We start from the raw sequence: 27,577 nt of genomic DNA, 5'->3' as shown, positions 1-27,577 counted from the left end.
ATAATACGAATTCTCTTGTTTCCAAAGTTGTCCAACTGAAACTCTCCCTTCATGTGTACCCAACCAATAATAGAAAGAAAAATCCAAGTCTTCAACAATTGTTTCACTCTCTCTGTGTATTGGTATAGCTATGCTGCATTTCTCTCTAGTTATGCTAATCTAATTCCCCATGTGGAAGCTTATCACAAAATAGGGGCCAAGTGTGCAGTACCTAGGATATGCTGATGTAGCTGTATATCTCAGTTTATTTTAACAGATGGAATTCCTTCCCACTATGGTTAAAACCACCATACCCAATAACACATATTCTTCTAGGAAACAATACCTTTGCCAGCCTAAATTTATTTCTGTTCACTGGAACAGTTGGTTAGAAGTGTTTTTATTTTATGCCATGCTTCTAATAGGCATAGGTAGGCTGCAAAACCAGAACTGGTTTAAAAATGCATTTTTCCCAGAATAGTTTATACTAATTTCAAAAATGTATAAATTAAACAGCAAAAGTGATGCTTCGTTCTGAAAAGGAAGGGCATGTGCCTGCTTTTTTGCAAGATTATAGGGTTCGTTTATTTATGTTCAACCTAAACAAAAGGAGAGGGAAACTGTTAATAAATATATAAAATAAAATGTACCATGTCATTCTATTTATTATGGGGAAAAGATTGAGAACAATTTAAAACTGTAACTCTGCTTCCAAGCAATCTGCATTGCATACGAGGTTCGTTCTTTGTGCTTTTTAGATCTGCAGTCTAGATAATTAATGTTCGGAGCACTACTGCAATTTTGGTATTACTTTCACCACCCCCCTGTCACTGAATACTGTGTCGGTTCGATGTTATGTTTACTTAATGTTCTGTCACCAGTCCTCCTTGTTCTTCAGTCTGGTGTACGTCTGGGTGATCTGTTTGTTCTGCTTTGGCATCCATTGGAATGACAAAAATGTTCTGAAATGCAGCTTCGCTTTCATGATGAGTCCTGTCAAGTGATACATTTCTGCAGCAAAAAGGGTATAGTGAATCATAAACACGATGTAAGCATATGTCTGTGTCCCAAAACAATTAACAAAATGTTGGACAGAATGGAACTAGTCAGGAAGAAAAAAAGACTTATTTTTCCTCTTTAAGCCTAGAGATTGTGCAAGTCTCACTAAATGCATAATCATAAGGATGTTAGATTTTAATATTGTAGCATTTTTGTACTTTTAATCAACTTTTATAACAAGCATTTGTTTGTTTACTTGTTTTTGAGTATTAAGTTCCTTGAGGTCTCTGGTCAGGCAAAACTCCCATAGATTTCGACTGGAGCTTGACAGACAAATAACTGAACAAGTACACAGTAAAAAGTAGCATTTTATAGTTCAAAATGCTGATGGCTATTTTAATACCTTGTAATTGGGGAAATTTGATGCTATTTCTCTGTGTTTTCATCGTGGATTCAAACTCCAAAGTATGTATGCATGAATGAATTTCTTAAATTTCATATCTCTGTGGTATAGTGATGTTTATGCAATTGTAAGTTTTTTCTTTCTCCATGGCATAATTGAGAAGAAAAGAGCTTTACGATACCAATTATGTTTTTCCCTTAGAATAAAACCAAAGTGGCTAATTGATGCAGGCTTGGACCAGTGGTAGACCAGGTAAACACTGGTTATATGTTCAGACTGGAGGCCAGGAATTCTTTGTCACATTAGTAAAGATGCAATTACATCTTTACTGTAGTTGCAATTTGACTATAGTTTTAGTTTTTCTACACTAATCTGAATTTGATTCTCATTTCTGAGGTCACCCAGGGTGAGTCAGATCTGGTCAAGCCAAAATAAGCTCTTGAATTGTTCCTAAAATGATGGAAAATATGAGTCAATTCAGAGAGTTGTTAAGCATGTAGAAGCAGTCATGGGCATAAAACAACCACAAAGCTGCAGACGGTGCAGTGGGAGAGAAGGTCCACCCAATGAGTCAAAGTTGAATGTAACTGGATTTCAGGGCTTGTCTTTTAGCAGAGCTGGTGAATAGCTAAAAGAGAGGTATGAGAGCCATGAACAGGGAGGAGAAATGGACAGATGTTTATGTTGTGTGATTGCTTTTGGATTAATGTAAAGTGAAACACCCAGAAGGGAATGGATTTGATCTGTGACTTGGACTTTCTTTTGCAGGGAGAGTGAGATAATTAACAATATGGAAATAAGCAGGGGACTTCAAAACTCTGAAAGCAGGTGATGAGACCCTGACATGTCTTACACGGTAAGAACACAATTTGGTACGCTCATTACCATTGTTGCCAACTGTATCAGCCTGGGTACACATATTGCAATTAATAACTCTGCTTTCTCAGTGGTTCTGGGAAAATCTGTGCTACTGTCATACAGCACAGCACGGTTACTATTTCGCACAAGCTGCTGTTGGCTGTGGGAAAATTTCCCATGCAGACTTAGAAAACATGAGGCCTTAATATAAGAAAGTAACCCACCAAACATCATGCTTCCATATACTTTGTTTTTTGATGGTAGTGGTTCACTGTTCATGATCACAGGCAAAATACAGCGCAGGTGCTGAGTCAAGAAGCGTTACTATATAGTATAGAGCTGGCTCTGTCAGTGTGGTTACAAAATTTGGTGAAAATTCCTTATTAAAAATAGGACCTCAATGATCATTTTAATTTTTAGTTATGAACATGCGAAGACAAAATCCTTTTCTTTTAGATCTTTTCTCCTCGTTATAGCCTATTGCTGCTGCTTCATTGCTGCAGTGTTCTTTGCTAGTGCAGTAAATCTGGAGACCTAATGGTGCACAAGCCCCTTTGAGGACAGCACTGACTTTTAAAATATTCATTTCTATGCGGATCAGGGATATCCCAGTCTGGCTGTAATCAGAGGAAGAAGGAAGGAGACAAATAATCACTGAACATGACTGTTTAGGGAGCAATTTCTGTCAAAAAAAACAATCAGCAGCAGAGGTTATGAGCTGGCCTTGCACCCCCAAGCACAAGTAAGAGTGATGTGGGCTTGTTTGATACTCATAATAGTATAATTGCTTCTTTCTATTCCTTCATCCTCTAGCCAGCTGCTTCTCCCCTACTATGCTGAAATGCCTGTTGTTTCTCTAACTGCTGAGTAACGTAGGGCTGGTGAAAGGTGCCAGACTGACAGCAGTGGGCTCTGCACTGCTTTGTTTAGATCCAGCCAGCAGGTAAAGCTCAAGCCCTGACAGTGCCCCCCGCTGCAGGACTGAGGTTCAACCCTGACCTGCAGGGACAAGTCACAAGGCAGAGGCTCCTGCAGGGCAGCTCAGTTCTTGGTTATTTTTGTTTGTCAAAATGATGCCAGCTGTGGGAGTGAATTGCATGTTCTGGAAAAGCAGGATGGCTCTCTGTTTCCAGCCAGCGATCCAGACAGAGATCAGTTCAAAGCCTGAGTTATTTCAAATGGAATAGACCTTTGCGCTATGAAATCAGTTTGCAGCAAGTCTCCTGCCACTGGGAGTTCAACTGACTACCAAATTTATCTCACCCAGGCTTAATGAACAGTCATCAGGTAGTAATGATCCTACCAATCTTGATTTAAATAGCGGGGGTTGGATTCCGTATCCCTAGAGTAATTTTTTGTGCCATTCAAACCTCATCAAAGTGTCTTGGTGAAAATGATTTAGGTTAGCAGGTTGTACTGCATGTTGGCCAGCAGCTCAGGGAAGGTGCCTATCAGTTACTGGTGCTCAGTGGCAACGTGGGAGCTCACAGTAACTTCTTGTCTGCCTCAGTCCTGGTTTTTTGCAGAGGGATGCCTAACTCTGGGCTTTTTCTTTTAATACTTCAGGATAGCGACAGCAGCAAGGGCGTGTCCATCAATGCCACCGCTAGCTAGCGTCTAAACCCTGTATTTCTTTGAGAGAGTTCTTTGTTCATTTTCACTGTGAAGAAAACAGAATATTATAAAAAATCATATCTGACCTTGTGTGAGAAAACAGAACAGGGGCCTCAGCAACTCCAGGGCTGGCTCAGCCAAGCGATGTCACATAAAAAATTAAAGAGAAAGAGGGCTTTATTTGTATCGTGTCTGTATGTAGGTCACAAGGACTTAAGAGAAGGCACCGACCAGACAAAAGTCTTCCAAAAAAAAAATACCATTATTGTAGGAGAAGGATTCTTTCTCAGTCAGACAACTGAAAATCAGTACTGAAAGAATTTCAGTGTTCGATGCTATCAGTTAGTTGGGTTTCCAGTTCCCAGAGGCTGAGCAGAGGAGGACCTGCACTGTTTGTGTCCTCAGCCTGCCCGGCTCCTGCTTGCAAGCTTACCCAGTACACAGCAGCAAGACGCTAGGAAACTGATGCAAGCCATTTTTCTTCCTGACTTTCTGTGCTGTGATGACCCCACATAAATCAAATCTAGCTTGATCATCCTTCCTGAGGAATAAAGGGATGTGAGTCAGCTTCACCTACCTCTGACTGCAGCTCCCCATACCAGTCTGTGTTTCTGGTTTCCCTCAGTCCCTAATTACAGGATCTGGACAAAAACCTCTCCTGCTGCTCCCATGCTTGTGAGCATCACTCACGGTCAATAGCCGCTGTAGTGATCCTGTGCTGCTCTGCGAGAATGACTCCTTTCTGCAGGGATCTACGCAGTCCATACATCTTTTCTGAGCAAACTAGTTCTGAGCTCTGAGTAGCCTGAAGAGGGAAGGAAAGCAGATCTTCTGCCCAGCCCTGTGGTCAGCCTTTGTGCAAGTGCCAGAATACCGACGTGGACCAGTAATCTAATAAGCATTTCTTTTAGGAGAGGAAGCTGGAAGCAGCGATGCAGCTGTGAAGAGTCAGGGCACAGAAGGTCTAAATGCCTCCGGCTGCAGAGCTCTTAGTGACACGTGGGTTACAAATGGTAATGCAGTGTGGGAAAAAATAAAGGGATAAGCTGGGCCTAAAAGTACAAATTGCTTGTAGAAAAGCTGCGTTAGAAGTGCAGGTTTTTGTTTTTGAAATCAGCAAGGAAAATAATTTTTCCTTGGCTTTAAAATCCACTTAGGTACCTAGATTCTGTATCACAGTTCATGCATGTTTGATTAGCAAAATTTAATTTTTTTTCTAAGACAGTATCTGGAGATAGCAATAACTTTAAGCCGGTGTTCAGCAGTGGAGGTATATCTTTATAGTGAATCATCTTTCCAAAAAAATTAGGACTTTTGAGAAAAATACTGTCTTAAAGGATGATGTTCCTTCTCAGAAAAACTTATTTTTTATTTTAAATAGGAAAGGTCTTTTTGGTATTTTATGACTTCATATACATATATATATATTTTTTTTTTTCAGTGAAAGTTTGTGTTGATTTTGCCATACCAAATCACTGTTATAAAGCCATTATGTAATTGCTATATTTTCTGGTAAACCAAGAGCTTTGATAAATATTGTATTGCAAGGCAGACCTTTGGCAGAAGCCCTTATGTGTTCAGTGAGTAAACGAGAGCAAAGATATAGTGACTTGATTACAGAATCTCATCAGGTGCTTCCAGAAAAAGAAAAAAGAGCTTTGTGTGCAGAAGACTTGCGATTTAACTTGGGTAGTGCAGCATCTTCAATCCATATATTTAATAATCTGTCTGAATCTTGGTTTTGTAAGTAGTGTAAAAATCCCAATATTGTGCAAGAAGAGTTTAAGTCTTGTAGTTCTTTGTCTCCTGTCTCTCAGGACACAAGCTGCAACTAACCTTGTAAGCCAGAGATTTTTGCACAGAAATCCATCTGTAGCATAGTTGAACGTTTATTCAGCTGAGGAGCAGAATTAAGGCGTTACCACTAGATGGCAGCATGGTTTATGACTCAGACTTCTCTACCTGATTGTCAGGGGCTGCTCTGAAAGGCCATGCCTTCCTTCTCTGGGGAAAAAAATCACAGAAATTCAGAGGCGGTGGATTTAGAACCACTTCGTCATGCTCACCAAGGGAGTCACCAGGATAATACTGGGTGGTAGAATCCTGCGTTATTGGTACATGCAACTGGTTTGTAAACTTCGCCCAAATTTTGTCAGTTTCTGTCTGAGGAAGCAGAATATTGGCAAGCTGACACCTTCTCCAGTCACTGAACTAAGTGTCCAGATTTTTATGCATCCTGAGAATAGTAGCTGATCTGTATTTGTTACCAAACTGAGCCATTCAAAAATGCATATTTAGGTTGAAAATGAAGTTTTAAAAAATAAACAGTTGTCTTTCTATGTTCCCTGATGTTTTCTCGTCATTTGGGAGGAAAATGGGTTTTGTTTATAAGCTGTTGTATGGTATTATGAGTCAAAGTTCAGATTTTCAACTCTTGTCCAGATTTTTCGCTTGATTCCAGAAGGAAACTTTAAGAGAAATATGTCTTCTTCCAGGATTTAATATAAAATCACAGTTGTTAACAACATGGTCTCATTTTCTCAGTATTACATCAGCATTGTTTGAGTAATACCAGCATACTTACTGCTGACCAAGAATAAATAAAACCAGGATAAAACCAGTGGAAGAGGCACACCACAGGCTAGATGTAATATAAGCATCTAACAGAAAAAGCAGATGTAAAGAACTGCCTTCTTTGGAGATGGTGAAGAAGTGGCGTGAGATATGTTCTCTGCTACAAAAGCATATTTATTTCTTCTGTTAAACGTATCTAAACAAATATAAACAGTTTTAACTTTTTGTAAAATATTCAGTGCCATATTATGGTGTATCAGACCTATCAAAGCAAAACTGAAGCCCAAAAAAGTACTTACAGGCAAAGAAAAATAGCTTTTTTTTTTTTTTTTGTATTTCCAGAAGAGAGATGTATCCTTCTCTGCATCACTTTTTCAAAATTTTCTGTTCTTGCACAGTTAACTTGCATCAGTCTTTTCATTGTGGCACACTCTAAGCACTATGCTAGCATAAGAAAAATATATTCAAGTATTGGTTTCCCTTGCCTGGCTTTGAGATTCTTTATTTTAAAACAAAATCCTTTTTTGCCTGGTTTATAGGGAAGTAAATAACTTATCACCAGATAGCTGTCTGTTCCGTCTAACTCATCTCTTCAGATGAGCCACAGGAATTGGGAATAGAGGAAAAGCTTGAGTGAAGGAGATGGGAGGGGACAAGTAAACATGGTTTTAAAATATAAGGAAGATGAACTGCAAAGCAGATATACCTTCCAAAAAAAAATAATAAAAATCTAATTTTCATGTTCCCCTTAGCAGATTCAGAAACTGCAGCTGAAGGAGTAGCAGAATTTAACTGTGAATGGGGCTTATGTGCACCATTAAAGCAGCAGGCTTTACAAGTGCAATATGTGGAGGTTAATACATTTCAGGAAAATCAGTGGAGATACAGGGCAATGTGCTGGAGAATCCATTATATCTAAAAGATGGAGGGATGCCTAATGTTTTAACAGACAGCAGAGAATCAGGATTTCTGGCTATTAATCCCATCTCATATGACCTGGGGCAAACTACATAATCTGTATTTAAAATACAGTACTATTGCTTTAATAATGAAGGGCTGGGGAACAGCAGTCTGGAAAGCAGGATGCTTAATAAAGTATGCTGTGTTTATCCCATGCATACTGAACTCTGAGTAACCCTTGCAGTATGGAAGTTCCTCTGGCAGGCCAAGTGGGGAATTTGGCCTTTCTTTAGTTCAGCTGCTTTGTGTATTTGCTTCAGTAACCATTAGTGATCCAGATACAGAAATGCTAAAGTTACAGAAGTAGAGATGCACAAAAATAAGGAAGCTGTGAAACTGCAAAATCATAAGGAAGAAAAAAATAATCTTTTCCATGTCAGAAATATGAAAACATGTTGGTATTTTCCAAAGAAACAGCGTGTTTCAAAGTCAAAAGATTTTTCTTTTCATTTATTTCCTCAGGCCTTGCTCAGGACTCATTGATAGCCTGCATTTTTCACCATGCATATCATGAAACAAACTCTGCTATGTATGAAAGAAAATGCTCTGGATGTCCCGAGCTAGAGGAAGAAGATGAAGGGAGTGGGACTATTATCAAGGTACAATTATTAAAATGGCACTTGTACATAAATCACTAATGGATTTGAAATCAGACATTTCACACCTTTTTAAAATGGATTTGTTTTAAAGCAAAGACAAAATAAATGTGTTTTTTTCTTCCAATATTAACTGTGATATTATATACATTTAAATACTTTTCAGAAATTGCTTTGCTCGTAAAAAATAATTCCAACAAAAAACCTTCCAGCTTTATATAAGCTTTTACAAACATGATTTGTAGAAGCGTGCGTGAAGTAATGCGGTTGAGCATCTATGCTTTGTTACAGGTATTTTCTAAGGCAGCAGCTTTAGCTGTGTGGTGTAAAACTAGGACGGCCAGGGATATGGCAGCAATTTACACTAGACAGCGCTGGTGTTATTTGAGACCCTTTCATGTCTCTCCAGATTGCTGTCACTCTCTCTCAACACATTGATCCTTTAAAATAGGGGAAAGACAAGGAAAAGACAGAAGCTCTTAATGTCTTTGTTCTTCCTTGAAACACTACTTAAAATTAATGAGTGTTTCTATAAATGATATAAAGTCAAAACAGATACAAATGGAAAAATCAAATGCACTTGTGCTTCAAAATACGGTCTTTTTTAAAACATCTCCTTACCAATACAAATAAACATTTTGTATTAAGTAAATATGACATGAAGTGAAGCTAATAGAGACAAGGTTCTGCAAAATCCTGAGCATCTCCAGTTCTTGTCAGATTCTCAGCTCACACAAGGAAATACATTGTCTTGCAAGGCCAACTAGTAGTGTCCTTACATTAATTACATAACGTTTGTTGTTAAAAGTCCATCGTTTACTTCCTTATTAACCATAGCTGCGTTCTAGTAGCCGGTGGCTAATAAGCCAATAATGTGAGTGAAATTGAGAAAGGCCAAATCATCATAATTTTCATTTTTTAAGAATTTTCAGTTCTTAGTGTTCATTATATTATATTTCTAGATTTTGAAAGTCAGTCCTCTATACAGCAGCTAGCATTTAAAAACTGATTCATTGTTTTATGATGTCTGTGAAGAACCAGAGAAGCTCTTAGCAGATTTCCTGTGGAAAGAAGAAATTAAAACATGCTGTTACATAGTGTTTTTTATTGACTTCAGTAAACTTAAGAAATGCTGCACAGAGCTTTCCTTCAAGAAAACCTAAACCAACGTCATATAGACTAAATCGTCAGTTGCTTGGTTTCTTAGGTGGAGCATGCTTCCTACTGTAGGGAGCTGCAGAAGGGATGTGAGAGAAGGAATGACAGTAAAATAAGCAAATCGGTTCAGTGCCCATGAAAACGCAGAAGTTCTAGGACTGATTTCAGAAAGTTGTCCAGCTATCATGAGAAACCCGCTGCCAACAGAGTCCAGGCAGAACTCCAGTGTATACTCTAGAAGCAGGGTAAATTCATGAAACATCCGGGTCCTGGTTTCATCCCACATTTATCCCACTGCCTCCTAAGCCTCATTTGACAAAACTTGTACAATCACATTAGAAGTTCATTAGGTAACTGTAAGTCCAGAGAGGGATTCCAGGGCATTACTGATGCCTCTGAAACACATTGTGACTAAGGAAGAAGTTATTTTTGGTGGTGTTTTATGGTGGTGACAGCCTATTTCAGAAACCTGCATCCAGTTACCCTCCTGCCAGCAGTTCCTGCTAATGTTAACTGCAGGTACAGCGCACCTTCGTTTTACAGGGGGATACAGCCATTTTTTCCCCTTTTTGATGCTGACTGAGGATTGCTTAGAAGACCACAGCCATGTGACAAGTCTCCAAATCAGACTAGATTACCTTGAAGATAAATTCCAATTTGAAGTTACATTGTTCTGATGTGTCAGCAAGTATCATATAGATACTATCAAGTAATAAAATCTTTACAACGCATCATATGAACTATGTAGATAAAGGGGATATGACTATTATTTTTTTGGTCAGAAAAGTCAGAAGGGGTAGTTACAATGATTCCTGTCTTTAGGGATGTCAGATACTAATTTATCAGAACAATGCTTACAGGCTGTTAGGGACTTTCAATATAAGTATGTCAAACAAATATATAGAGGTAGTATCTTTTAACTGTTTGCTTTTACCAGAAGACTGCAGATAAGGCTGAATTCTAATCTTGTTTTAGCAATTTTTAAAAACTTCTCTGTATTAGACCAAAACTGTTGAGGTACAAAATGTCCCATAGTGGCTTTTAGTCCAAAGATGAAATTTCAAAGGAAGCTTAACAGGTTTGTGTGACCCAAATTGATGGGAGCCAGTCATTTTTCTACTGTGCACTTCCAAATTTTATGTCAAAAGTGGCATAACAAAAATCTTCAAGTCTTCTGTTGAAGTCTTTACTAAAACTTTAAAAAAAAAAGATACCTTCCTGTTTCTGCTGTCAGTCCCCATTACCATTGTTTTGGATACAATTGATTAAATAAATGTAAGATAACTAATTAAAGGAAAGAATCCTGAAGAAAGAAAAGAACAATTAGATTCAAAAGAAGTCGCTAGTATCAGCCTTACTGTATGTTATGTAAGTTATGTTAGTATGTCCATTAATGGCCTTTTATTAAAAGGTGGGTAGTGTACTAGCAAAACTTGTTGAGCTGGAAAACATTTGAGATCCTAGTAAAATTGGGGTAAGTGGAGTACTAGGATGATAAGAATAAGTCTGTCGCTTCAGAATTGTCTTAACATAGTTTGGCGTGGCTTAGCCTGATTGCTTTAGTCTAACAAAAACAACAAAAAAGGTGCTCTCTAAAGAAATTTGGGATAAACTCAGAGAAAGAAGGGGCAGTTCTGGCACAAGTACAAACAGATTTAGAACAACAATTAATTAATTTAAACTACAAATTAAAAGAAAATTTTTACATACCAGGGAGTAAACTGCCTGCTAAAATAACAAAGACAAGCACTTCATAGAGTGCTATCAGTTCTAAAAATCTGAAATGGTAACAGAGATATCCGTCCCAGTTCTTTGTCTGGGTGCTTTTGAGTTTAGGAGTGCAGATTTAATTTGCTTAGGTGTTGGATTCTGAAAAGCCAATGTGTAATACAAAGTTCAGAGAATTTATACTGAGCCTTAAGCTTGCAGAAAAAATGTTCAGTTCAGCCAAACTAGACATGTACCACTAGCTCAGTTAGCATGGCCTTCATTTTTCTCCTAATAGGCATAATGAAGTGTAACTCAGATCACGATTGCAATGAACATTTTTCGGTGGCTATATCCACCTTGTGTGGATACTCCCCCAGCAGCTTGTTTCCTTCTCCATGCCAATACTTCCACTGTGCCACGACAGGTATTGGTGTGATCATCTGAGTAACTGGATCACAGCACTGATCCAGCCGAAAAATAGCTTTATATTTTGGGGTATTTTTAATTCAGATCAGGCCCTTGCTCTGGTTGCTGTGTTACTGCATAAACACTTGTGGCACCACAAAGCAAGAGGTGACTCTTGAACAATTTAAACAGTGCCTTCATATCCTCAGGCTGCTCTCAGTCACTGCATGGTTTGCAGACACCTTTAGGCCAATGAAAGGGTCAAATGTTGATTGTGCTGGTGCCATTGGTCTTCCCCTCCTCTCGTACCTCCTGCTCTACTGGCAGGGTATGACCACCTACTGAGACAGTTCAGGGAACAAAATCAGCTGAAAACTGGTGAAACCACCTGAAAACTAATCAGCTCTTTTTTTCTTACTTTTTTTTTTTTTTTTGGGGGGGGGGTGAGTTTAGTTTTCTGTCTTTTTAGTTGTCCAAACTAGACCTCAGCAGGTCCTATTGAGATGACACTCAGAGATCAGGAACACCAGCCAGGGGCAGCAGAACCAACCACTTCTTACAGAAGCTATGCCAGCTTGAACCAGTTAATTATCTTGCTCACTGGAGGTCTGAATAGACTAAAGGTTTTCCTGATAACAGTGCTTTGGCAGGAAATAATGCAAGTTTCCTTTATGGGAGTCCCTAAAATACTAGTTTTCTGAAGGATTTGAGCCTTCCTCCCCTGCAAATGTTCCCAACTCTCAGCTTCTGGTAGGATCCTTTCTTTCTGTGGTTTTTTTTTGTTAGGCAGATTCAACCCTTCAGAATGTCACATGTGGGGCAAGAGCAGCATCTGTACTGAGTCACCTGTAGAGGTCTTGTACAGCTGGCCAGGGCATTTCTGTGAAATGTCTGGAGTCTGTACAAGCATTAGCTTTTCAATAATTCAGCCACATCTTGTTGGTAATTACTTTTCTACTGCTTGTGAGTTTAGAATAATAGCACCTAGTACTATGCTAAATGGATACTTAATAAGGCAAAATTATAATACAACTCCCATGGAATTACACATTACATTAACACCAAATGAGTTCATTCTGAATTCATTATGAATGATTACTCTGAATACCAAAGGAATTAATAATCATTAGCCATTTCTGTGGAGAGTTGTTGAATAATCGCCAGATACAGCTGTATTAAGAATTTACAAGCTTTCCTGATCAGCATTCATTCTGAAAGGATCGTTAAGGGTAACTTTCTTTTCAGGGGAGAGCTCCTACTTTTATTCTGAATCGGTATTCCTTGTTCAACTGCATTCCAGTTTTAAAAGCACTTCAAAGACAGTCACTCAACCTTGTTCATTCACTAATGGAATTACTTTCCTTATCTCCACTTTGTCTTTAAAGTGTCTTAGTTGGCTTTATACTACACGTCTGAAAGGTTAATAAACTTTAAAGCATGTTGGGAGACATTCAAGGGCAGGGTGACTCTGACATGACAAAAAGAATGCAAAGGCGTTATATTTATGACTGTGGCAAGTAAATTCTGAAAGTAGAGGTATCCTCGGCCTTTGATTTGGTTCCTGAAAGTTCCTTCTGTTCCTACCAGCATTTGAAGACTCAGCTGTTTTGCATATCAGAAGTAGCTGACTTGGGGGGCAGAGGGAATTAACTACTCCCTTTAGATGAATTTTTCCTTTGGGTATAAGCTTTAATGAGGGTTTTACTTCTCTGAAAACGTACTCGTGCTAAGTGTCTGCAACAGCCACACAGTTTCAACTCACATGATCCTAATAAATTTAAATGCATTTTTGAGCCTTTCTGAATAACTTCTCATTGTAACTAGTGGCTTGAGTCCTTCCCATAGTATAGGAGGCTTGCTATGTGCTGATGTTAGAGATGTGCCTTAGAAAGCCATCAGTTAGATAAGCCTTACTATGAGTGTTTTGTTGTGCTTTTTTCTTCTTTTTTTTTTATTCCATGAGACAAACTCACTATAAAAAGCCTGTGTGCCTTAAGTCTCACAGAGCAAGGTTATACCACTTCCTTGCAGTCTGTCTGCTGACAGTGGGGCTCCATATCAGCACGCAAACCCTTGTGTTTCTCTGTGCTGAATCCACTCAGTGGGGTTTGTAAATGCTAGTCTGCCACAAATAACATTTGCATATAAAGTTAGATTCCTTAAATTGTTTGTGTTGAAGTTGTAGCTTCGCTGTAGGTGAAGCTGAAGAATTCAGACTGAATTCAGGGAAGCAAGCATTTGGCCTATGTTCTGTAATGTTTAATTAAATGTATATGAAGCAACCCTGTGTATTATTGATCGCCCAGATAGCAATAAAATGTACTTAAGCAAAGGCTAATAATATATGGTATTTCAGTGTTGCCATAATCCAATGTTTAGGAAATCATTATCATTTAGAAATATGTCCCAAAATGAAACATGAAGATAATTGCTTGTATAAATACTGATACACTTAACATGACTCTTACTGAGCTGATTGTCTGGCTCAGGCGGGAGATTTTTCGTTTCAAACAGTCAGAGAACAAGGAGATCGGAGACTGGTCTTGGAGCTTCAGCTGTGGCACTGGGCTAGGTACAAACCCTGGCATGCTTTAACTGAAGCCAGGGGTTTTTATGGGGGAGGTAGGGACTTGCTGTAGGACATGCTGATTGGCATACAGGCCTCGGCCACCAGATATTTGGCCACCAGGTGGCACAGTCCCCTATAGAATAATGGTACTTCCTTTGACCTACGTAAAGGGCAGCTGCATCTTCCTCCTGAAAATGATTGATAGTGCCAGGTACCCTGAAGTTAATAACCTTTCTGAAAGCTGTTTTTAACTTTTACACCTGGAGTTTTTTATTCTTTTGTCTTTCTCCATTACAGCTCTTACCTCATGCCTTCTTTTTACACCCTTGTATGTGTAAAGGGAACTGCCTCTCATTTTTCCACTGGTCTCAGTTATAGCTGTTAATTCAGTTGGATTTCAACTCAGTTCTGTTAAGTAGAAACATGACATAAACAAGGATGTTTGCAGCAGTGTGCAGCTACCCACATTGCTGTAGATGGAATGGATTATATATGTAATGATGTATATGTGTATTTTGAAAAAAAATGTGGATAATTTTGGTTTAATTTATTGTGTTTTTGTTTGTTTGTTTATTTTTTAACTGAGTAATTCTGCACCATTTAGCTAAGCGCCTAGCCCACCAAGGTTGAAGCACTGCTGTAGAGGTATGCAAAAGCAACATTACAGGCTTACAGGTCTGAAGAGGCAGGAAAATCATGAGTATTGTAAATACAAAGTGTAAGGTCATTAAATGAGAATGCAGTTTTTAGCTGAAACTGAGAGGAACTTGGATGACTAACCTTAACAATTGTGCAAGTAACCATCACCTCAGTAAAGTCAGAGGGTCTCCATCCCTTTATTCTTGGAATAAATATTGTCCTGACTCAATATTTGCAAGACTATTTAATGAAATTCTTCATTCTCCAATGCACTCCTGAATTTCATTACATTTTATAACAAAAAGGCAGGAACTAAAGCAGAGATTTATTCCAGAATGAGTGAGCAGAAAATGGATGCAAATACAAAATGCACATTAGAAATTCCTCTGCACAGACGGGTACAGACGGTATGTTTGCTCACAACTTGTTCTAAACTGATTCGGGTCCCAAGCAGCCAGGCAGAGTAAGCACGGTTATTGACACTGTGCAGTCTTACCTTTATTTTTTATATGGATGTTTTTAATACATTCTGCAACTCTCACGTACAGCGTAGCATTACAACTCCTTGGAGGTGAATAAACTCCTCCTTAGTGTAGCAAGAATGACCAAGCCAGCCAAGTAACTATTCACCTGTAATTTACTGTACTACATGCCAGCACTGTGCCCACCACATTCCCACTGCAGACAAGCTCTAAGTGTTGTATAGCTGTGTATATGTCAGCATTTTTATATCACATCACAAGATAATTATCAATATAATTTGATCTTTATAAAGAAAGGGAACATAAAAGCCCAAGTACTGTTCATATAATCTGATTATCTTTTTCCTGTTTCAGAGAGCTGTGCCGTTTTCTTTATCCAGTTTGATCTATCTTCCAAGGTCTGTGTGGTGTTACTGTGCCAATGGCGTTGTCCCCTAATAAGTTCTGTGTAAACAGACGAGTTTATGGCTTGAGTTCATTTACCTTCTTCACGGGGTTATGCATGTCTCTCTGAAACGTTGAGAGCCTAGTGCAAGACATAGGCCTTCGATACTGAGCTAACCTGAGGATGGTCGCACTGGTCGCCCACCCCCCAAAAGCACAGCGGTGGCGGGACCCTGGTTACTTTTCGGTACATGGAGCATACAGAGCCACGTGAAGGAGGCAAGTCTCTTACCTGAAGACTTGCACAGCCAGTTGTGCTGAGCAGCAATAAAGATTCTCACAGCCCATCAGTGGAGCAACTGCAGAACTCCCTGGGTGACTGAAAGTAATTGGCTCTTCAGAGCTCTCACCCTTTGCTTCTAAGGCCTTGTTTATTATAAGAATGTTTAAATTAATGTGCCATGCTTTGGACGCAGGATTTATGCATGGACCTAGGATTTCTTACTGACTACATCATCCTTTCACTATACTGTAAGCACTGATAGGTCACTTTTTTTTCTGTTTTCAGCTTGCCCATGTATAGAATGGGGTTGATGATACCTTCCTGTAAATTGAGTTTTCGAATTTATGTGAGTGAAATTACTAGGGTTTTTTGCCTCTGTAACGGCACAGAGTTTTGCACTGTTGTAGCTTAACTGGTAACTACTTAGCTTTACCCTGGCAATAAGAACAGAGGTCTCTGTGCATGTGCAGCCACTTCGTTGTGTTCCATGCTAATGCTATTTTACTTTATGGAGACGAGGCCTAAGGACCTGGGTCTAGTTGATAAAGGAAGTTTCCCTTTCAGTTATCTGCTCCTGCACAAGTTTCAGATTAAGCTGAAACAGTTCTAATAAAAAAAGAAAAAAAAAAAGAAAAAAAGGAAAACAAAAGTGTCAAATATGGTGGCAGAAGGGTCAGAATCATTTTACAGGCACTTTAAAATCAGGCGCAAAGGTAATACTGACTGTAAAGCAAGTTTCTCTGTTCCTTCCCTGAATCTTATGAATTTGTAACTGATAAAAGCCAACTATTAAAACACAGGGGCGTGAGAGAAAAGTACTTGAATGCTGATCACGGAACAGGGAGAATGTTCGCAGAAGAAAGGTATATGGCTTTCTGCTATTTCAAGTAAGGAGACATCCTTTTAATAGCAAGCAGACAGCAGATGGTATGGCTTTTGTGGCGTCACGAACTCTAGCACAATACAGTCAGCCGCTGCACAGCATGGGACAATTTAAAGCTGAGTAAATATGGGGGGAGTGAAGGGTTAGGGGTGGGAAGGCAGTAATTCCTAGGACATTTGTTCCATTTTTATTTTACAAATTGACCATGATTTTTTATGCTTCCCTTTTGTTCACTTTCTGCATCTGCATCTGTGCTAGAAAACTGCTTTCCTGCCATGAGCGCGTACCAAAAGCAGTAGTTTTAACAGGACTGCTGTCAACCTCAAAAACACATCTCCATGATAAAGTTTTAGATCTTTTTACAAAGATGTAAGATTTTGAAATTGCTTTCTGTCAGACCTTAGAAGAGGAAGTAGGTGGAAAAAAACCAAACAATGTAAATTTCCAAGTAATAAACATGAGGCAAGATCCTTTCCAGTCCATAGGTATGATCTCTTACAAAACTGACTCAAGATATTCTGAAGCTTTTTGTGGTCAGAAAATTCTTTTCTATTAGAAGTCTTCTTCTCGCCTGATTCAGACTCTTAACCCACCAGTCAGTTTGTTGTTCTGGAATCCCTCTTATTTTGCCCCTGTAAGGAAAAGTTTCAAAACTGTAAAGATTTTTCTAAGACAGGTAACGTTTTCTTACTCAAACCTCAGATACTCTGTGTATTCCAATGTTATGACACTGTTAGCACATAAATCCTAGGAAAGTTTTTGTTCAGACTGAAAGCTGTTGGTCTATATCATCAGCCAGTGGAGCAATGCCAACACACTGTAGCTGGGAATTTCTTACCCTGCTCTTGTATGTGTTCTAAATTACCCCATGGACTCTCACTTTTAGCATATTACACAAATGAGAGTACTGATTCTACTTTTCCCAAAAACGTATATACTTCTGAAATGTTTGTACTTTGTGCAAAGATTCGCTAAGCAATTTGAAGCACGATTTGTCTCCTGATATTAAATAAGATATGGGAACATGGTGCCACGAGTGTTTCTAACGTACTTTACATCCAAGTACTGTAAAATATTTCACAATTCTTGTCTTCATATGGGGATACGGAAGGACGTGCAGGTGCAGTAATTTACCCAGAACCTTGGCATTGCCCAGGTCCCAGCAGAATTACTTAGGAATCTGGGCAGCCTGTTTCCTATTTTAACATATTAACTAATATAGGATATGCTTCCAAATACAGCGAGGTTGTGATCGAAGGACGCTGCTTTGAAGATGTTTTCTCCCTGTTTCATCATAAAATATTTTACCATTATTCCATCATCTCTGCAAAATCAGTGGGATCTTTAAGGGAAATATATCACTTTCTTCAAATATGCAAAAAAGAAAACCCAGCTTTTGCCCTTGATATCTGCTGATCTCCAGATTACTGTCAAGGATCTTTAATTGAATTATGGCCCTTTTCAGATAGGTCAATGGCATCCATGTTAGTGACTCACATAGATCATAAAAGTATATTTCCTAGGGGTGTGAGTACAGGTGGGCTGAACAGCTTGGGCTGGCTTATAAAAATGAGGGCCTCAGGCCGTCTGCACTTACCAATTCTTCTTTGTTTCAGCGGCTATCCTGCACTACCAGCCACATCACCAGGGCAACATGGCATTCGCAGGCAAATACGAATTTGAAAGCGATGAGAACTACGATGACTTTGTGAAGGCAATTGGTAAGTATGTCTCGGGGTGTAAGTCTTGAAGGTTATAAATTAGTTAGAAATACTTTTTTAAAAGGGGCTTTTTATTGAAATGTCAAGAGATCAACAGGAAATACCAGTCTTGGTAGGAGTGCTCAGCACTTCAGCAAGAGGATTCAGTTTTCATTCTTATAAGAAGCACTATTAGCCACAGGAAATAGTCCCCTTGTACAGAAGCAGGTATTCCTATTCTGTGGCAGCAGAATGAAGGGCAGAGATGTTTGCAGTATAATAATCATGAAGATCACTTTTTCTGTTCTAAGTATTCATTGGTGGAAGTAAAGTTTTAAGTATGAAAGTACTTGTCAAAATTTTTTACAGTAACAGGTTTCTGTGAACCCTTTCAGAAGACTGCGTAAGCCAATTTCAGAGATTACGCCTGTAAAATCTCTTAGGAATACTATGATCTGTGTGCAAAAGTTCAATGCTTGTGTTCATTTATTTACAAAGCAATAGTAAATAGGAATGCCCAGTTGTATAGCAGAGGCAGAAGTTCATAGACATGAAATTCCATGTATCTGCACATGTAGCCTAAGTAGAAAGAAAGATGTGAACATTTATATATTGCAGCTATGTGTTTACTGTGTATCCTTTCTAAGGGAAAAGAAAGACAGACTAAAACCTATTTTAGCAAATGCATTGATGTCCCTGCATTTTCCTTTATATAAATAATTTAAACTCAGCTTTGATACTGCTGTAAAACAAACAGCAACAACAAAAAAAAATAAAAACACAAATCAGATGTTCAAACATCAATGTCTGACAACAAACACACCATTAGCATGCTTCAATTCCAATACAGATAGTAGGATATTTGATTTGATAAACTGTATTTTTCTATTTCTTAAGGTCTCCCCAGTGAGAAGGTTGAGATGGGAAGGAATTGCAAAATAGTCACTGAGGTGGTGCAGAATGGAAATGACTTCACCTGGACACAGCATTTCCCAGGAGGTCGCACCACGACTAACACATTCACTATTGGCAAGGAAGCAGACATGGAGACAATGGGTGGTAAAAAGTTCAAGGTAAATTAATTTCTCTCTTGAGTTCTATGCTGTCCCAGTTGTTTTTTGTTTTGTTTTTTTAATGTAGGGTGAAAATCAAATCTGTCTCAAGGATGCATATTTTTTCCCAATTTCTTGATGACCCTAGCAAAATATCTAAAGCTGATTTTAATGAGCACTAGAGCTTCAACACTGTATTTACTAGTAAAGAACAAGGGCAGAGTGATGAACATCCTACTGGTGTTGTAGCTGAAGCAGTCATAATGTTAATTAAAACTCTGACAAGCTGGTTGACAGCTGTCTGCGTTGTCCAGCACCATGCAGCAACTGGAGCACACTCTATGAGGAGCGCTGTGATCCTTAGCTGTCTGTGCCTGACAGCAGTGCTTGCCTTTTAAAGTCACCTGTGCTGAGCCTTAAACAAAGGACTGCATAAAGTGAAGGGAAAAAAAAAACTGTCTGTATTCTCCGTACTATTGGAACTATAGAGCAACTTGCAACTTGAACAGTCTTTAGTGATAAGGGAGACTGTGCAACCTTGAGCTGATCCTATCATGGACAAAATCTTGATACAGAACCTGCTGTGAAACAGTTGCTTTATTGCCTTATTCACTTCTCTTCCATTAGAAGGGATAGTTTGGGATAACTAAACTCAGCATTTGTGAGGTGTCCAGAACCATACAACAGATTACTGGATAAATGCTTTGTATTGAAGAGACAGGAAAACCAGCAATTTTTTCAAGGAGCTGTGACAAAATGAGAACAGTAATAGTATTGTATGATTTCCAGAATGCTATTTCAGTCTTTCTGATTCTGAGAGAAAAAAAAAAAAAGAATGTCATTGCCTTTGTGAAATCTTTATGAAGCCTAGTGTATGGAAGAAAACATAATTCTATTTGGTCAATTTATTGCAAACTTCACAATTTTGAAATATTATAAATTCTATCTTCTTGAGCACTTCGGCAGTCCAAATCCTATTAAGTAGCCAAAGATGAGTGCAGGGTAAATGACTCAGCAGAGAAACCACTGCCTTTCAGCACAGAGTCACTAACCAATATATAAATTAGTAAGGCTTTCCTTGTATGTGGTAAAACATTTTTTTTTAAAGTCCCCTCTTCTCTTCACTTTACACATTACTTTTTTGCTTTCTAAATATGACTGGCTGATCTGTCTTTATTACTAAAAGCACAGGCAAGGCTGACTAGTTACGGAGGCAAGACTAATTTTCTGATGGGACTGCATAGCTAGTTCTGCACAGCTAGTTTTGATAGTCAGCTGAAATGTTGTAGCATTTGTAATCTTCATATTAGCATCCTGGCATGCTCCTCCCATACAGAAGTAACTCTTAGAATAGAGTAGTTCACTTGGAAGGGACCTTCAAAGATTATCAAGTGCAGCTGCCTGAGCACTTCAGGGCTAACCAAAAGTTAAAGCATATTATCAAGGGCATTATCTAAATGCATCTTGATCACGACAGGCATGGAGCATCAACCACCTTGCTAGGAAGCTTGTTTCAGTGTTTGACCACCCTCATGGTAAATAATTTTTTCCTAATGTCCAGCCCAAACCTACCCTGTCACAACTTTTGTGCCATTCCCTTGTGTTCTGCCATCAGTTACCAGGGAGAAGAGACCAGCACATCCTTCTCCATTTCCCTTCCTCAGGAACTTGCAGAAAGTACAGGAACTGACACGTTATAGTATAAAGGTGTGACTGCAGACTGTACAGTCATCTTCATCTATACTTAAATGATAGAGGTGAACTCTAGTGTAGTTAAAGGCATGAAACTCAGGATCCAGGGTGAAGACTAATATCACTAGCCCACAGTGACTTTTGTGCTGCTTGCAGGCAGGTTATCAGTATATGAGAACACTCCTTTAAAAATAACTCATACAATTTCACTTTTTACGGACAAAACAGAAGAACCACATAAAACGTTGAGGACTGAGAACACAGTCTGCAGCAAGACCATCTTTAGAGCTATGAGTGAACATTATTTATGATTTATTGTGTAAATATGGAACTTGGATGTATTGTTACTTGAATATTTTTCTATTTAATAAATTGTGGATGCTTATATTTAGGAACTAAAGCACAAGGTCTTTATCATGAAGCTGTTTATATAATAGACAAGTTTTACTTTTATTATAGGAAAAACTTTAACCATCAGGTGCACAGATGCTTACAGTGTCTGATAAAATAAATGCCAATAGGCCCAGAGAATATTAAACCTCTCTCTATTACAGGCAACTGTTAAAATGGAAGGGGGAAAAGTAGTAGCTGATTTTCCCAACTATCATCACACTGCAGAGATTGCTGGAGGAAAACTAGTGGAGGTGAGTTCTCAACTTTTTTTTTTTTTTTTTTTTAATAATCTGGATAAGATCTACAGGATTAAAATTTTGAGTTTAGAAAAAAAAAACAGAAGAAATACAGCAAAGCTGTTAATTAACTTTCCCTAAAGTTTTACGCAGGTTTAATTGAAAATTAGATGGACAAAAATTACATATTTTTAATAAACTTGTAATGTGTTTTGTATCCTAGACACCGTTTTCTAGCTATAAAAGATTGGAGTGTTGAACCTGAGCTATTCCTGAGTTACTTTGTCTTTGACCATATTCACTTAATAAAACTTGTAAAAGATAAATTTTTTGAGAATCAGAAATCATAATGCTTGATAACTCTTCCAGAATTGTGACTTGTATTTGTGTCAACTACATATGCCTGAGTATGTTTTCAATAGATGCTACCCACAAGTAAATTACTGTCTGAGTCAGGAAAGGAATCTCACCATCCTTGAAAGAGATACTGTCAATCATTTACTGCTTTTGGAGAATAATCATCTGTCTTAAAACCCAATACTAACTTGGAGTTGGTGATTGCTAAGTCTAGCAACACAATGTATTTCAGAGTAGACTAAACCATTCAGCTTATTTTTCAGATATGTTCTACTAAAGGGTACCTGTGCTTCAGTAAAGGGTGGGTTCTAGGAGCCAGCTAACAGGGCTTTTCATTTGTGACACTGAAGCTTTAACTGCTCTGTTCAACCAAATTTTTGGTTTGTTCTTTATTCCAGCTCTCTACTGCTTCTGGTGTAACCTACAAGAGAACCAGCAAAAAGATTGCTTAAGGCATTAAAGCACATTCTCCAGTGTACTGAAAAATATGCAACAATAGAATTAAATAAAATACACTTCTGATCTATTTCGCTCTCTCTTTTCTTTACAAAGATGAAGGATTGTTTTTCAGAGTAACATTATTCCCAGTAACATTATCCCATAATTCCTGAAGATCTGAGAAATATTCCTCATAAAAAGCACAAAACACAACAACAAGGACTTAGTGATGCTGCTCCAGTATAAATATTTCAGGATATAATACATACTTGGCATATTCAAATGTTGTCTATCACATACTTAATAGAAGCTCTATTCTGCTGTCTAGAAAACAGGACAGTATTTTGCCCAAGGCTTACATCATATTGTTGGTTGGAAGGCAGAAATATGGGAGATTTAAAAAAAAACTTATTGAAAGATGTGCTTTCATATTGTTCTCGGAGTTACTTCATTCTCATCAGTATCTCTTCTTTATCCACACTCTTGGAGGACGTTTAAGGCTTTCCAGACAGACTGTTGTGGGAAACTGTGGAGTCTTTCTTCTTCAATGCAATGCTGCTTATTTACAAAGAACACGTGACAACCCATTTTCTTGACCGCAATAAAAATTAGATATAGCAGGTTTTGGATTCACCATTCCAAATCACTTCTGGCCAACACCTGGTCCACAAAGATTTCTTTTTTTAGACTCCCACTATAAAGTCCTTTTTTGAGCTGTCTTGCCTTCTGGATCTATCTAGCTGCTTGTCTTCACCATTTGCTAATTAATAACTAGCCAGGGCTTGTAACTTGTATACACAAGTTCATATTCTAATTTCTGTCTTGTACAAGACTGATGACCCCAATCACCTCAGCACCTTGCATTAAAAAAGGCTCTTAGCTGCTTTTATTTTTGTCCCCTCGATAGAGACAACTAGGCTTTCCAGGCTCCATCAATTTACCCCAAATAGGCTGCACAGAGCTTAGGCATTGCTCAACATATTACTTATTCTGTATCCAAAGAAAAGGATAATGCTGAACTCTTGATTACAGAATCACATTAGAAAAACACAAGTATTAAACCTGCTCAGTCTTAAAACATTCTTTTGGTACATGCAGCAAACAGATCTACTGCTTTACCTTAAAAACAAACAAACAAACCAAAAACAACAAAAAAACAGCCTCTTCGGTCATATTGTTGAACCAATCATTTCTCCTTTCAACAAGAGGCATTCCTTTGGCTTTTACTTTCCCTACCCTGTAGCCTTGATGTGGTGGAAAGCAACAGAAAGCAAAGTGTTGAAATGAATCACAATACCCAGGGCTGCAAAGCTGTCCCTTGTTGGGCCAACAGAGCCATTGTGCCAGCTGCACAAACTTTTGTTTAATCACACAGCTGTCTGAAAACTTAACAATGCTGTAGATCCCATTGGAAAGTCCTTTGACAGACCATGAATAGTAATTTCAGTTTTTATGCTTCACTGTCAGCTAATTTTGATTTTAAAGGGAACTAGAAGAGTCATAAGAACCACACAAAAAATTTGCTGAGTGGAGCAATCGATTAAAGAGATGAGAAATGTCTCAATGGAAAGCTGGACTTGAGTGCCAGATTCTCTTGTACTCCCTGGGAAATCAGTGTCATTTCATCAGAGAAAAATTAATCTCAATGAATATAAATACAGTTTTTTTGCTCAGTACTTACAGATTTGCAGGTTCCTATGAAGGTTGGTGCAGGGGGTGAAGAGGCAAAATAATTACTTTGATAACTTGTTTATTAATCCAAAGAATTTCAGTTATTAGAAAGTTTTGTCCAAGGAAGCAGTACTTCATTCTGGCCCATACCATATTCTAGTGTGATAAAGAACAACATCAGCAGGGATTTTAAAGAGAAGAAAAGTTAAAGTTTTATCTCTATAACAAATTAACAGGTCCCAGATAGTGGAACTGAGAAGTAGCTGACTATTCTGTCAGCTAAGAGTTAATTCTCACTGTATTATGCATAGCTTTCCTTACTCATTACCCTTACAGAATTGGCAATTGTGAAGAAATTAAGATGTCATTAAAAATGTCAACAGAAATATTTCTGCAGACAATGGTTCAAAGTCTATGCAGTATATGAAGGCTACCTCTAAGAAACAAGAAGTACAATAGGCATTATGTTTTTGTTTCCCCTGAATAGGGACGTTTTTTGCTGAATGTCTGTGTTGAAGGAGTTCAGACGCTAGCAGCAATCAGAAGAGCAACAAGGAGCATTTCCAAAACTTCAACTTTGAAAACTATTGACTACCATTATGCAGATTTAGGGTAAGCTTGATGCAAATTTGATATTTCTTTGAGACAATAACGTTGTTGTCATTTTGTATGAGGAAGCTGAAACAATGCGAACTCAGTTGCATGATGTCATATTGAGAAGTAAAAAGGAATCTCTTCAGGCTAGTTCCTCATTTCAGTTCAACTCAGCTAGTACATTCCTCTTCAAATAATAACAGGATCTCAGAGCATCTGGATTTAATATGTGCCACAGAAAAACCTGTAGAGGTTTTTGGGCATTATAGGAAACTAAAGCTCGTACTAGAGCTAAGGGATGGTAGTGTTTTGTCTGAACAATTCACACCCGTAAGAATCTGCTCTGAAGGCGCCAATGCTGGTACCTGGTCATTACCTGCTTTGAAAACAGAATGAAAGCAGACAACATTAACTTCAGTTCTAGAAATGACTACACTTGGTGCTGCCCCACTGTCACATTTTGGTTTTGCATTCTGCACATGATCAGGTAACTCCCTATTAGACACCAAGGGTCTTGAGAGGAAGGGTGTAATTTTATCTAGGTTCTCTGTAGAGCACAGAGAGATGTTTTCTCGGGGGGAAGAAAGCATTGCTGCCTTTTCAACAGGACATTCTTTAAACCTGTTTTGAAATGGCAGCGCAGAAAGCAAAATAAACATGCCTTAGAAAAGAAAAAAAATTGTCACTAAGAATCTCTCTGCTTGGAACACGCTTGCTAGCATCTCGACTTCTCAAAAAAAATAACATGAAGCTAAATTATATTAAGCAACATCTGGCCACTTTACCAAGTAGCCAGTTATACTGTTCAGAGAGCATTATATCACCTTTAAATTGTTCGCTACAGTCTGTAAAACTTGCCATGGCTTTGACAGTTCTGCAAACACAAAATTGTGGCTTTCTTACAAAAATGGAAATTGCATATTTCATTCCTCATTTAAAACAGCAGAATAGCAGCAAGCTGCAGCTGTAAGATTTAAGTATGTTCATTTTAACCCTTGATGCCTGAATAAATATTAGCAGACTTTTTTCCCCACCTGCATCATTGCAGAGGCCCTTGTCAGGACTCATGAATACATGATGAAAGATGTTATCTTTCTCATTTGCTTGGTTACATCTACATCCTCCTCCCATGTAGGGAGGAGGTTACTAGTGCCATATCCCATTCTGGCAATTTAAGCTTAGCACTTTCTATTCCCCAGCCATGTTTCTCTGTGAAGTAACTTGCAAAAGCAAGGTCTGCCTGCAAAGTTCGAGTTAATCAGATTGTAAAAATTCTGATCTATGACTATGACTACACAGCAACTGACAGCATCAAACAGCGTAGTCACAGGGTGGGAATTTTTGTATCAATTTGTTTGAAAATGAATTCAGCTTTGCATGCACCTCTGCAGCTCTCTGCAAAAATAGTTGTTGCAAAAAAAGGCTTTAGAAAAGTGTCTTTAGGTTGTCTGAACTGTTCTACATTCTCTCTTAGTTTTCACAAAAGAAAACAAAAGTGACAGTTAAAAGAAAAATGTTATCTGGAAACTGAGTGAGTGGAACTCCCACCCACATTTAAAGCATTCTGGAGAGAACAATCAATATGAACAGTATGAGGCCAACTCTAAATTCTGAAATATTTCCCATCTCTTCCAGAGTCTGCTGTTGGACTTAATCTGCCTCAACTCCAACCACAATACAAAGGCACTAACACAAACTGGGGAAGTCAGTGGACAATTCACATTTAAAATAGAGTTACCAGAAGAAAGACTGAATTTACAACCGCGTTCTATATGGCTTTTCAGTTTTCTTAGGTAAGATTGCACCTGGCCCCAAGAACTGATTATTCCAGCTCATGTATCCTACCTTGTCTGTTTCTTCAGTCATCTCCTCAGCCCACTTGGTACTTCCTTACATACACTAACACTTCAGACTTGGAATAACACCTCACTTTCTGTGCAGCGACCAAGTTCCCGATCTATCCAATCCTTCCAACTTATTGTTTGACAAGGCCCTTCCACCACGTTTGTCCTACCACTGTTCTGTAAAACATTATGAGAGTTCAGATCAATTATTTTTAAGGTATAGACGTGTATTCTTTGTTAGCTCTTAAAAGCTCAAGAGAAAACACTAAAAAAATGGAGGGCATTTCAGGTATATGCTTGTTTATTGGAAGCTTTCACTGAAAACTTTGCAAGTATTTTCACAATTAGGCATGATGGAAGTCCAAAATATAACAGCACACATGACCTGAATTAGAAAGGTGGTAAAGCAAAGAAAACACATACAACAGTACTGCCACATATATGTTGTTCGTTAATGACAAATTGTAACAAAAAATGCATTACAGTCTTCTAAAAATAAAGCTTAATATAAATACAAATCCAACAGAATGGAAGATGAACCAAGTTCTCGAAGCTTCTAGAGCCATTTCTGAAGAGTACTGCTTCTCCATTTACGGTTGTTTTTTTTTTTAAAAAATATGTAACGATAATAAAATTCCTCTAGCCTGCTGAATGCAGGAAGTTATTAGCTCGATACCAAACACTGCATTCTCAGAAGACAGTTAAACACACATTAGCATGCGGGCTAATCTTTTCCCCTCCACCCTAAAACACCCTTTAAAAACAATTCTCTAAAAATATAATTTAAAACAGCATTGACACATGACTTTGAAAAATTGTTCCAAGTCAGTAAAAGCATATTGCACATTACCTGTACTGCTGTCCTGAGAGCCTTAAGAAAAAAAGACAAACCAACAGTACTGCCTTCAAAGAAATACACAACAGTGGTTCCACATCAAAACTAAAGTTTCACATTTGCAGAAGTCTCTTTCTTGTAAATATCTACATTACAGTTAAAGAAAAAAAAAGCCTATACAATCTTTGAGACGACATCTCTGGTCCCAACTGAAAAGGAAACCTTTGGATATTTGAGAGTAGATGTGTCTCATTGTAAGGAAACATGAT

The 27,577-nt window shown here is 38.3% G+C and overlaps 1 protein-coding gene across 10 annotated transcripts in view; it reads left to right on the top strand.

Annotated features, from left to right (window-relative positions):
• Positions 1–27,079, top strand: part of FABP6 (fatty acid binding protein 6) — a 45,382-nt gene extending 18,303 nt beyond the window's left edge. For 2 of the 10 annotated variants that reach the window (XM_040573747.1, XM_040573746.1), the window contains exons 3-7: positions 18,113–18,217; positions 19,094–19,269; positions 21,495–21,584; positions 24,523–24,647; positions 26,267–27,079. In XM_040573747.1, the coding sequence (XP_040429681.1) occupies positions 18,113–18,217; positions 19,094–19,269; positions 21,495–21,584; positions 24,523–24,647; positions 26,267–26,426 (656 nt within the window). In that variant the 3' untranslated portion in view covers positions 26,427–27,079. Of the gene's footprint in view, positions 1–1,459; positions 2,021–2,149; positions 2,238–4,764; positions 4,867–7,849; positions 7,987–16,413; positions 16,477–18,112; positions 18,218–19,093; positions 19,270–21,494; positions 21,585–22,324; positions 22,453–24,522; positions 24,648–26,264 lie in introns of those variants that run through there. The other 8 variants (XM_040573745.1, XM_040573743.1, XM_040573741.1 and 5 more) reach the window with 8 other exon arrangements.
• Positions 27,080–27,577: the final 498 nt, after the last annotated feature.

The sequence above is a fragment of the Cygnus olor genome, chromosome 14 (genome assembly GCF_009769625.2).
Source record: "Cygnus olor isolate bCygOlo1 chromosome 14, bCygOlo1.pri.v2, whole genome shotgun sequence".
NCBI classification, from domain to species: Eukaryota; Metazoa; Chordata; class Aves; order Anseriformes; family Anatidae; genus Cygnus; species Cygnus olor.
Note: the sequence above shows the minus strand (reverse complement) of the source record. Positions and strands in the feature narration are given on the sequence as shown.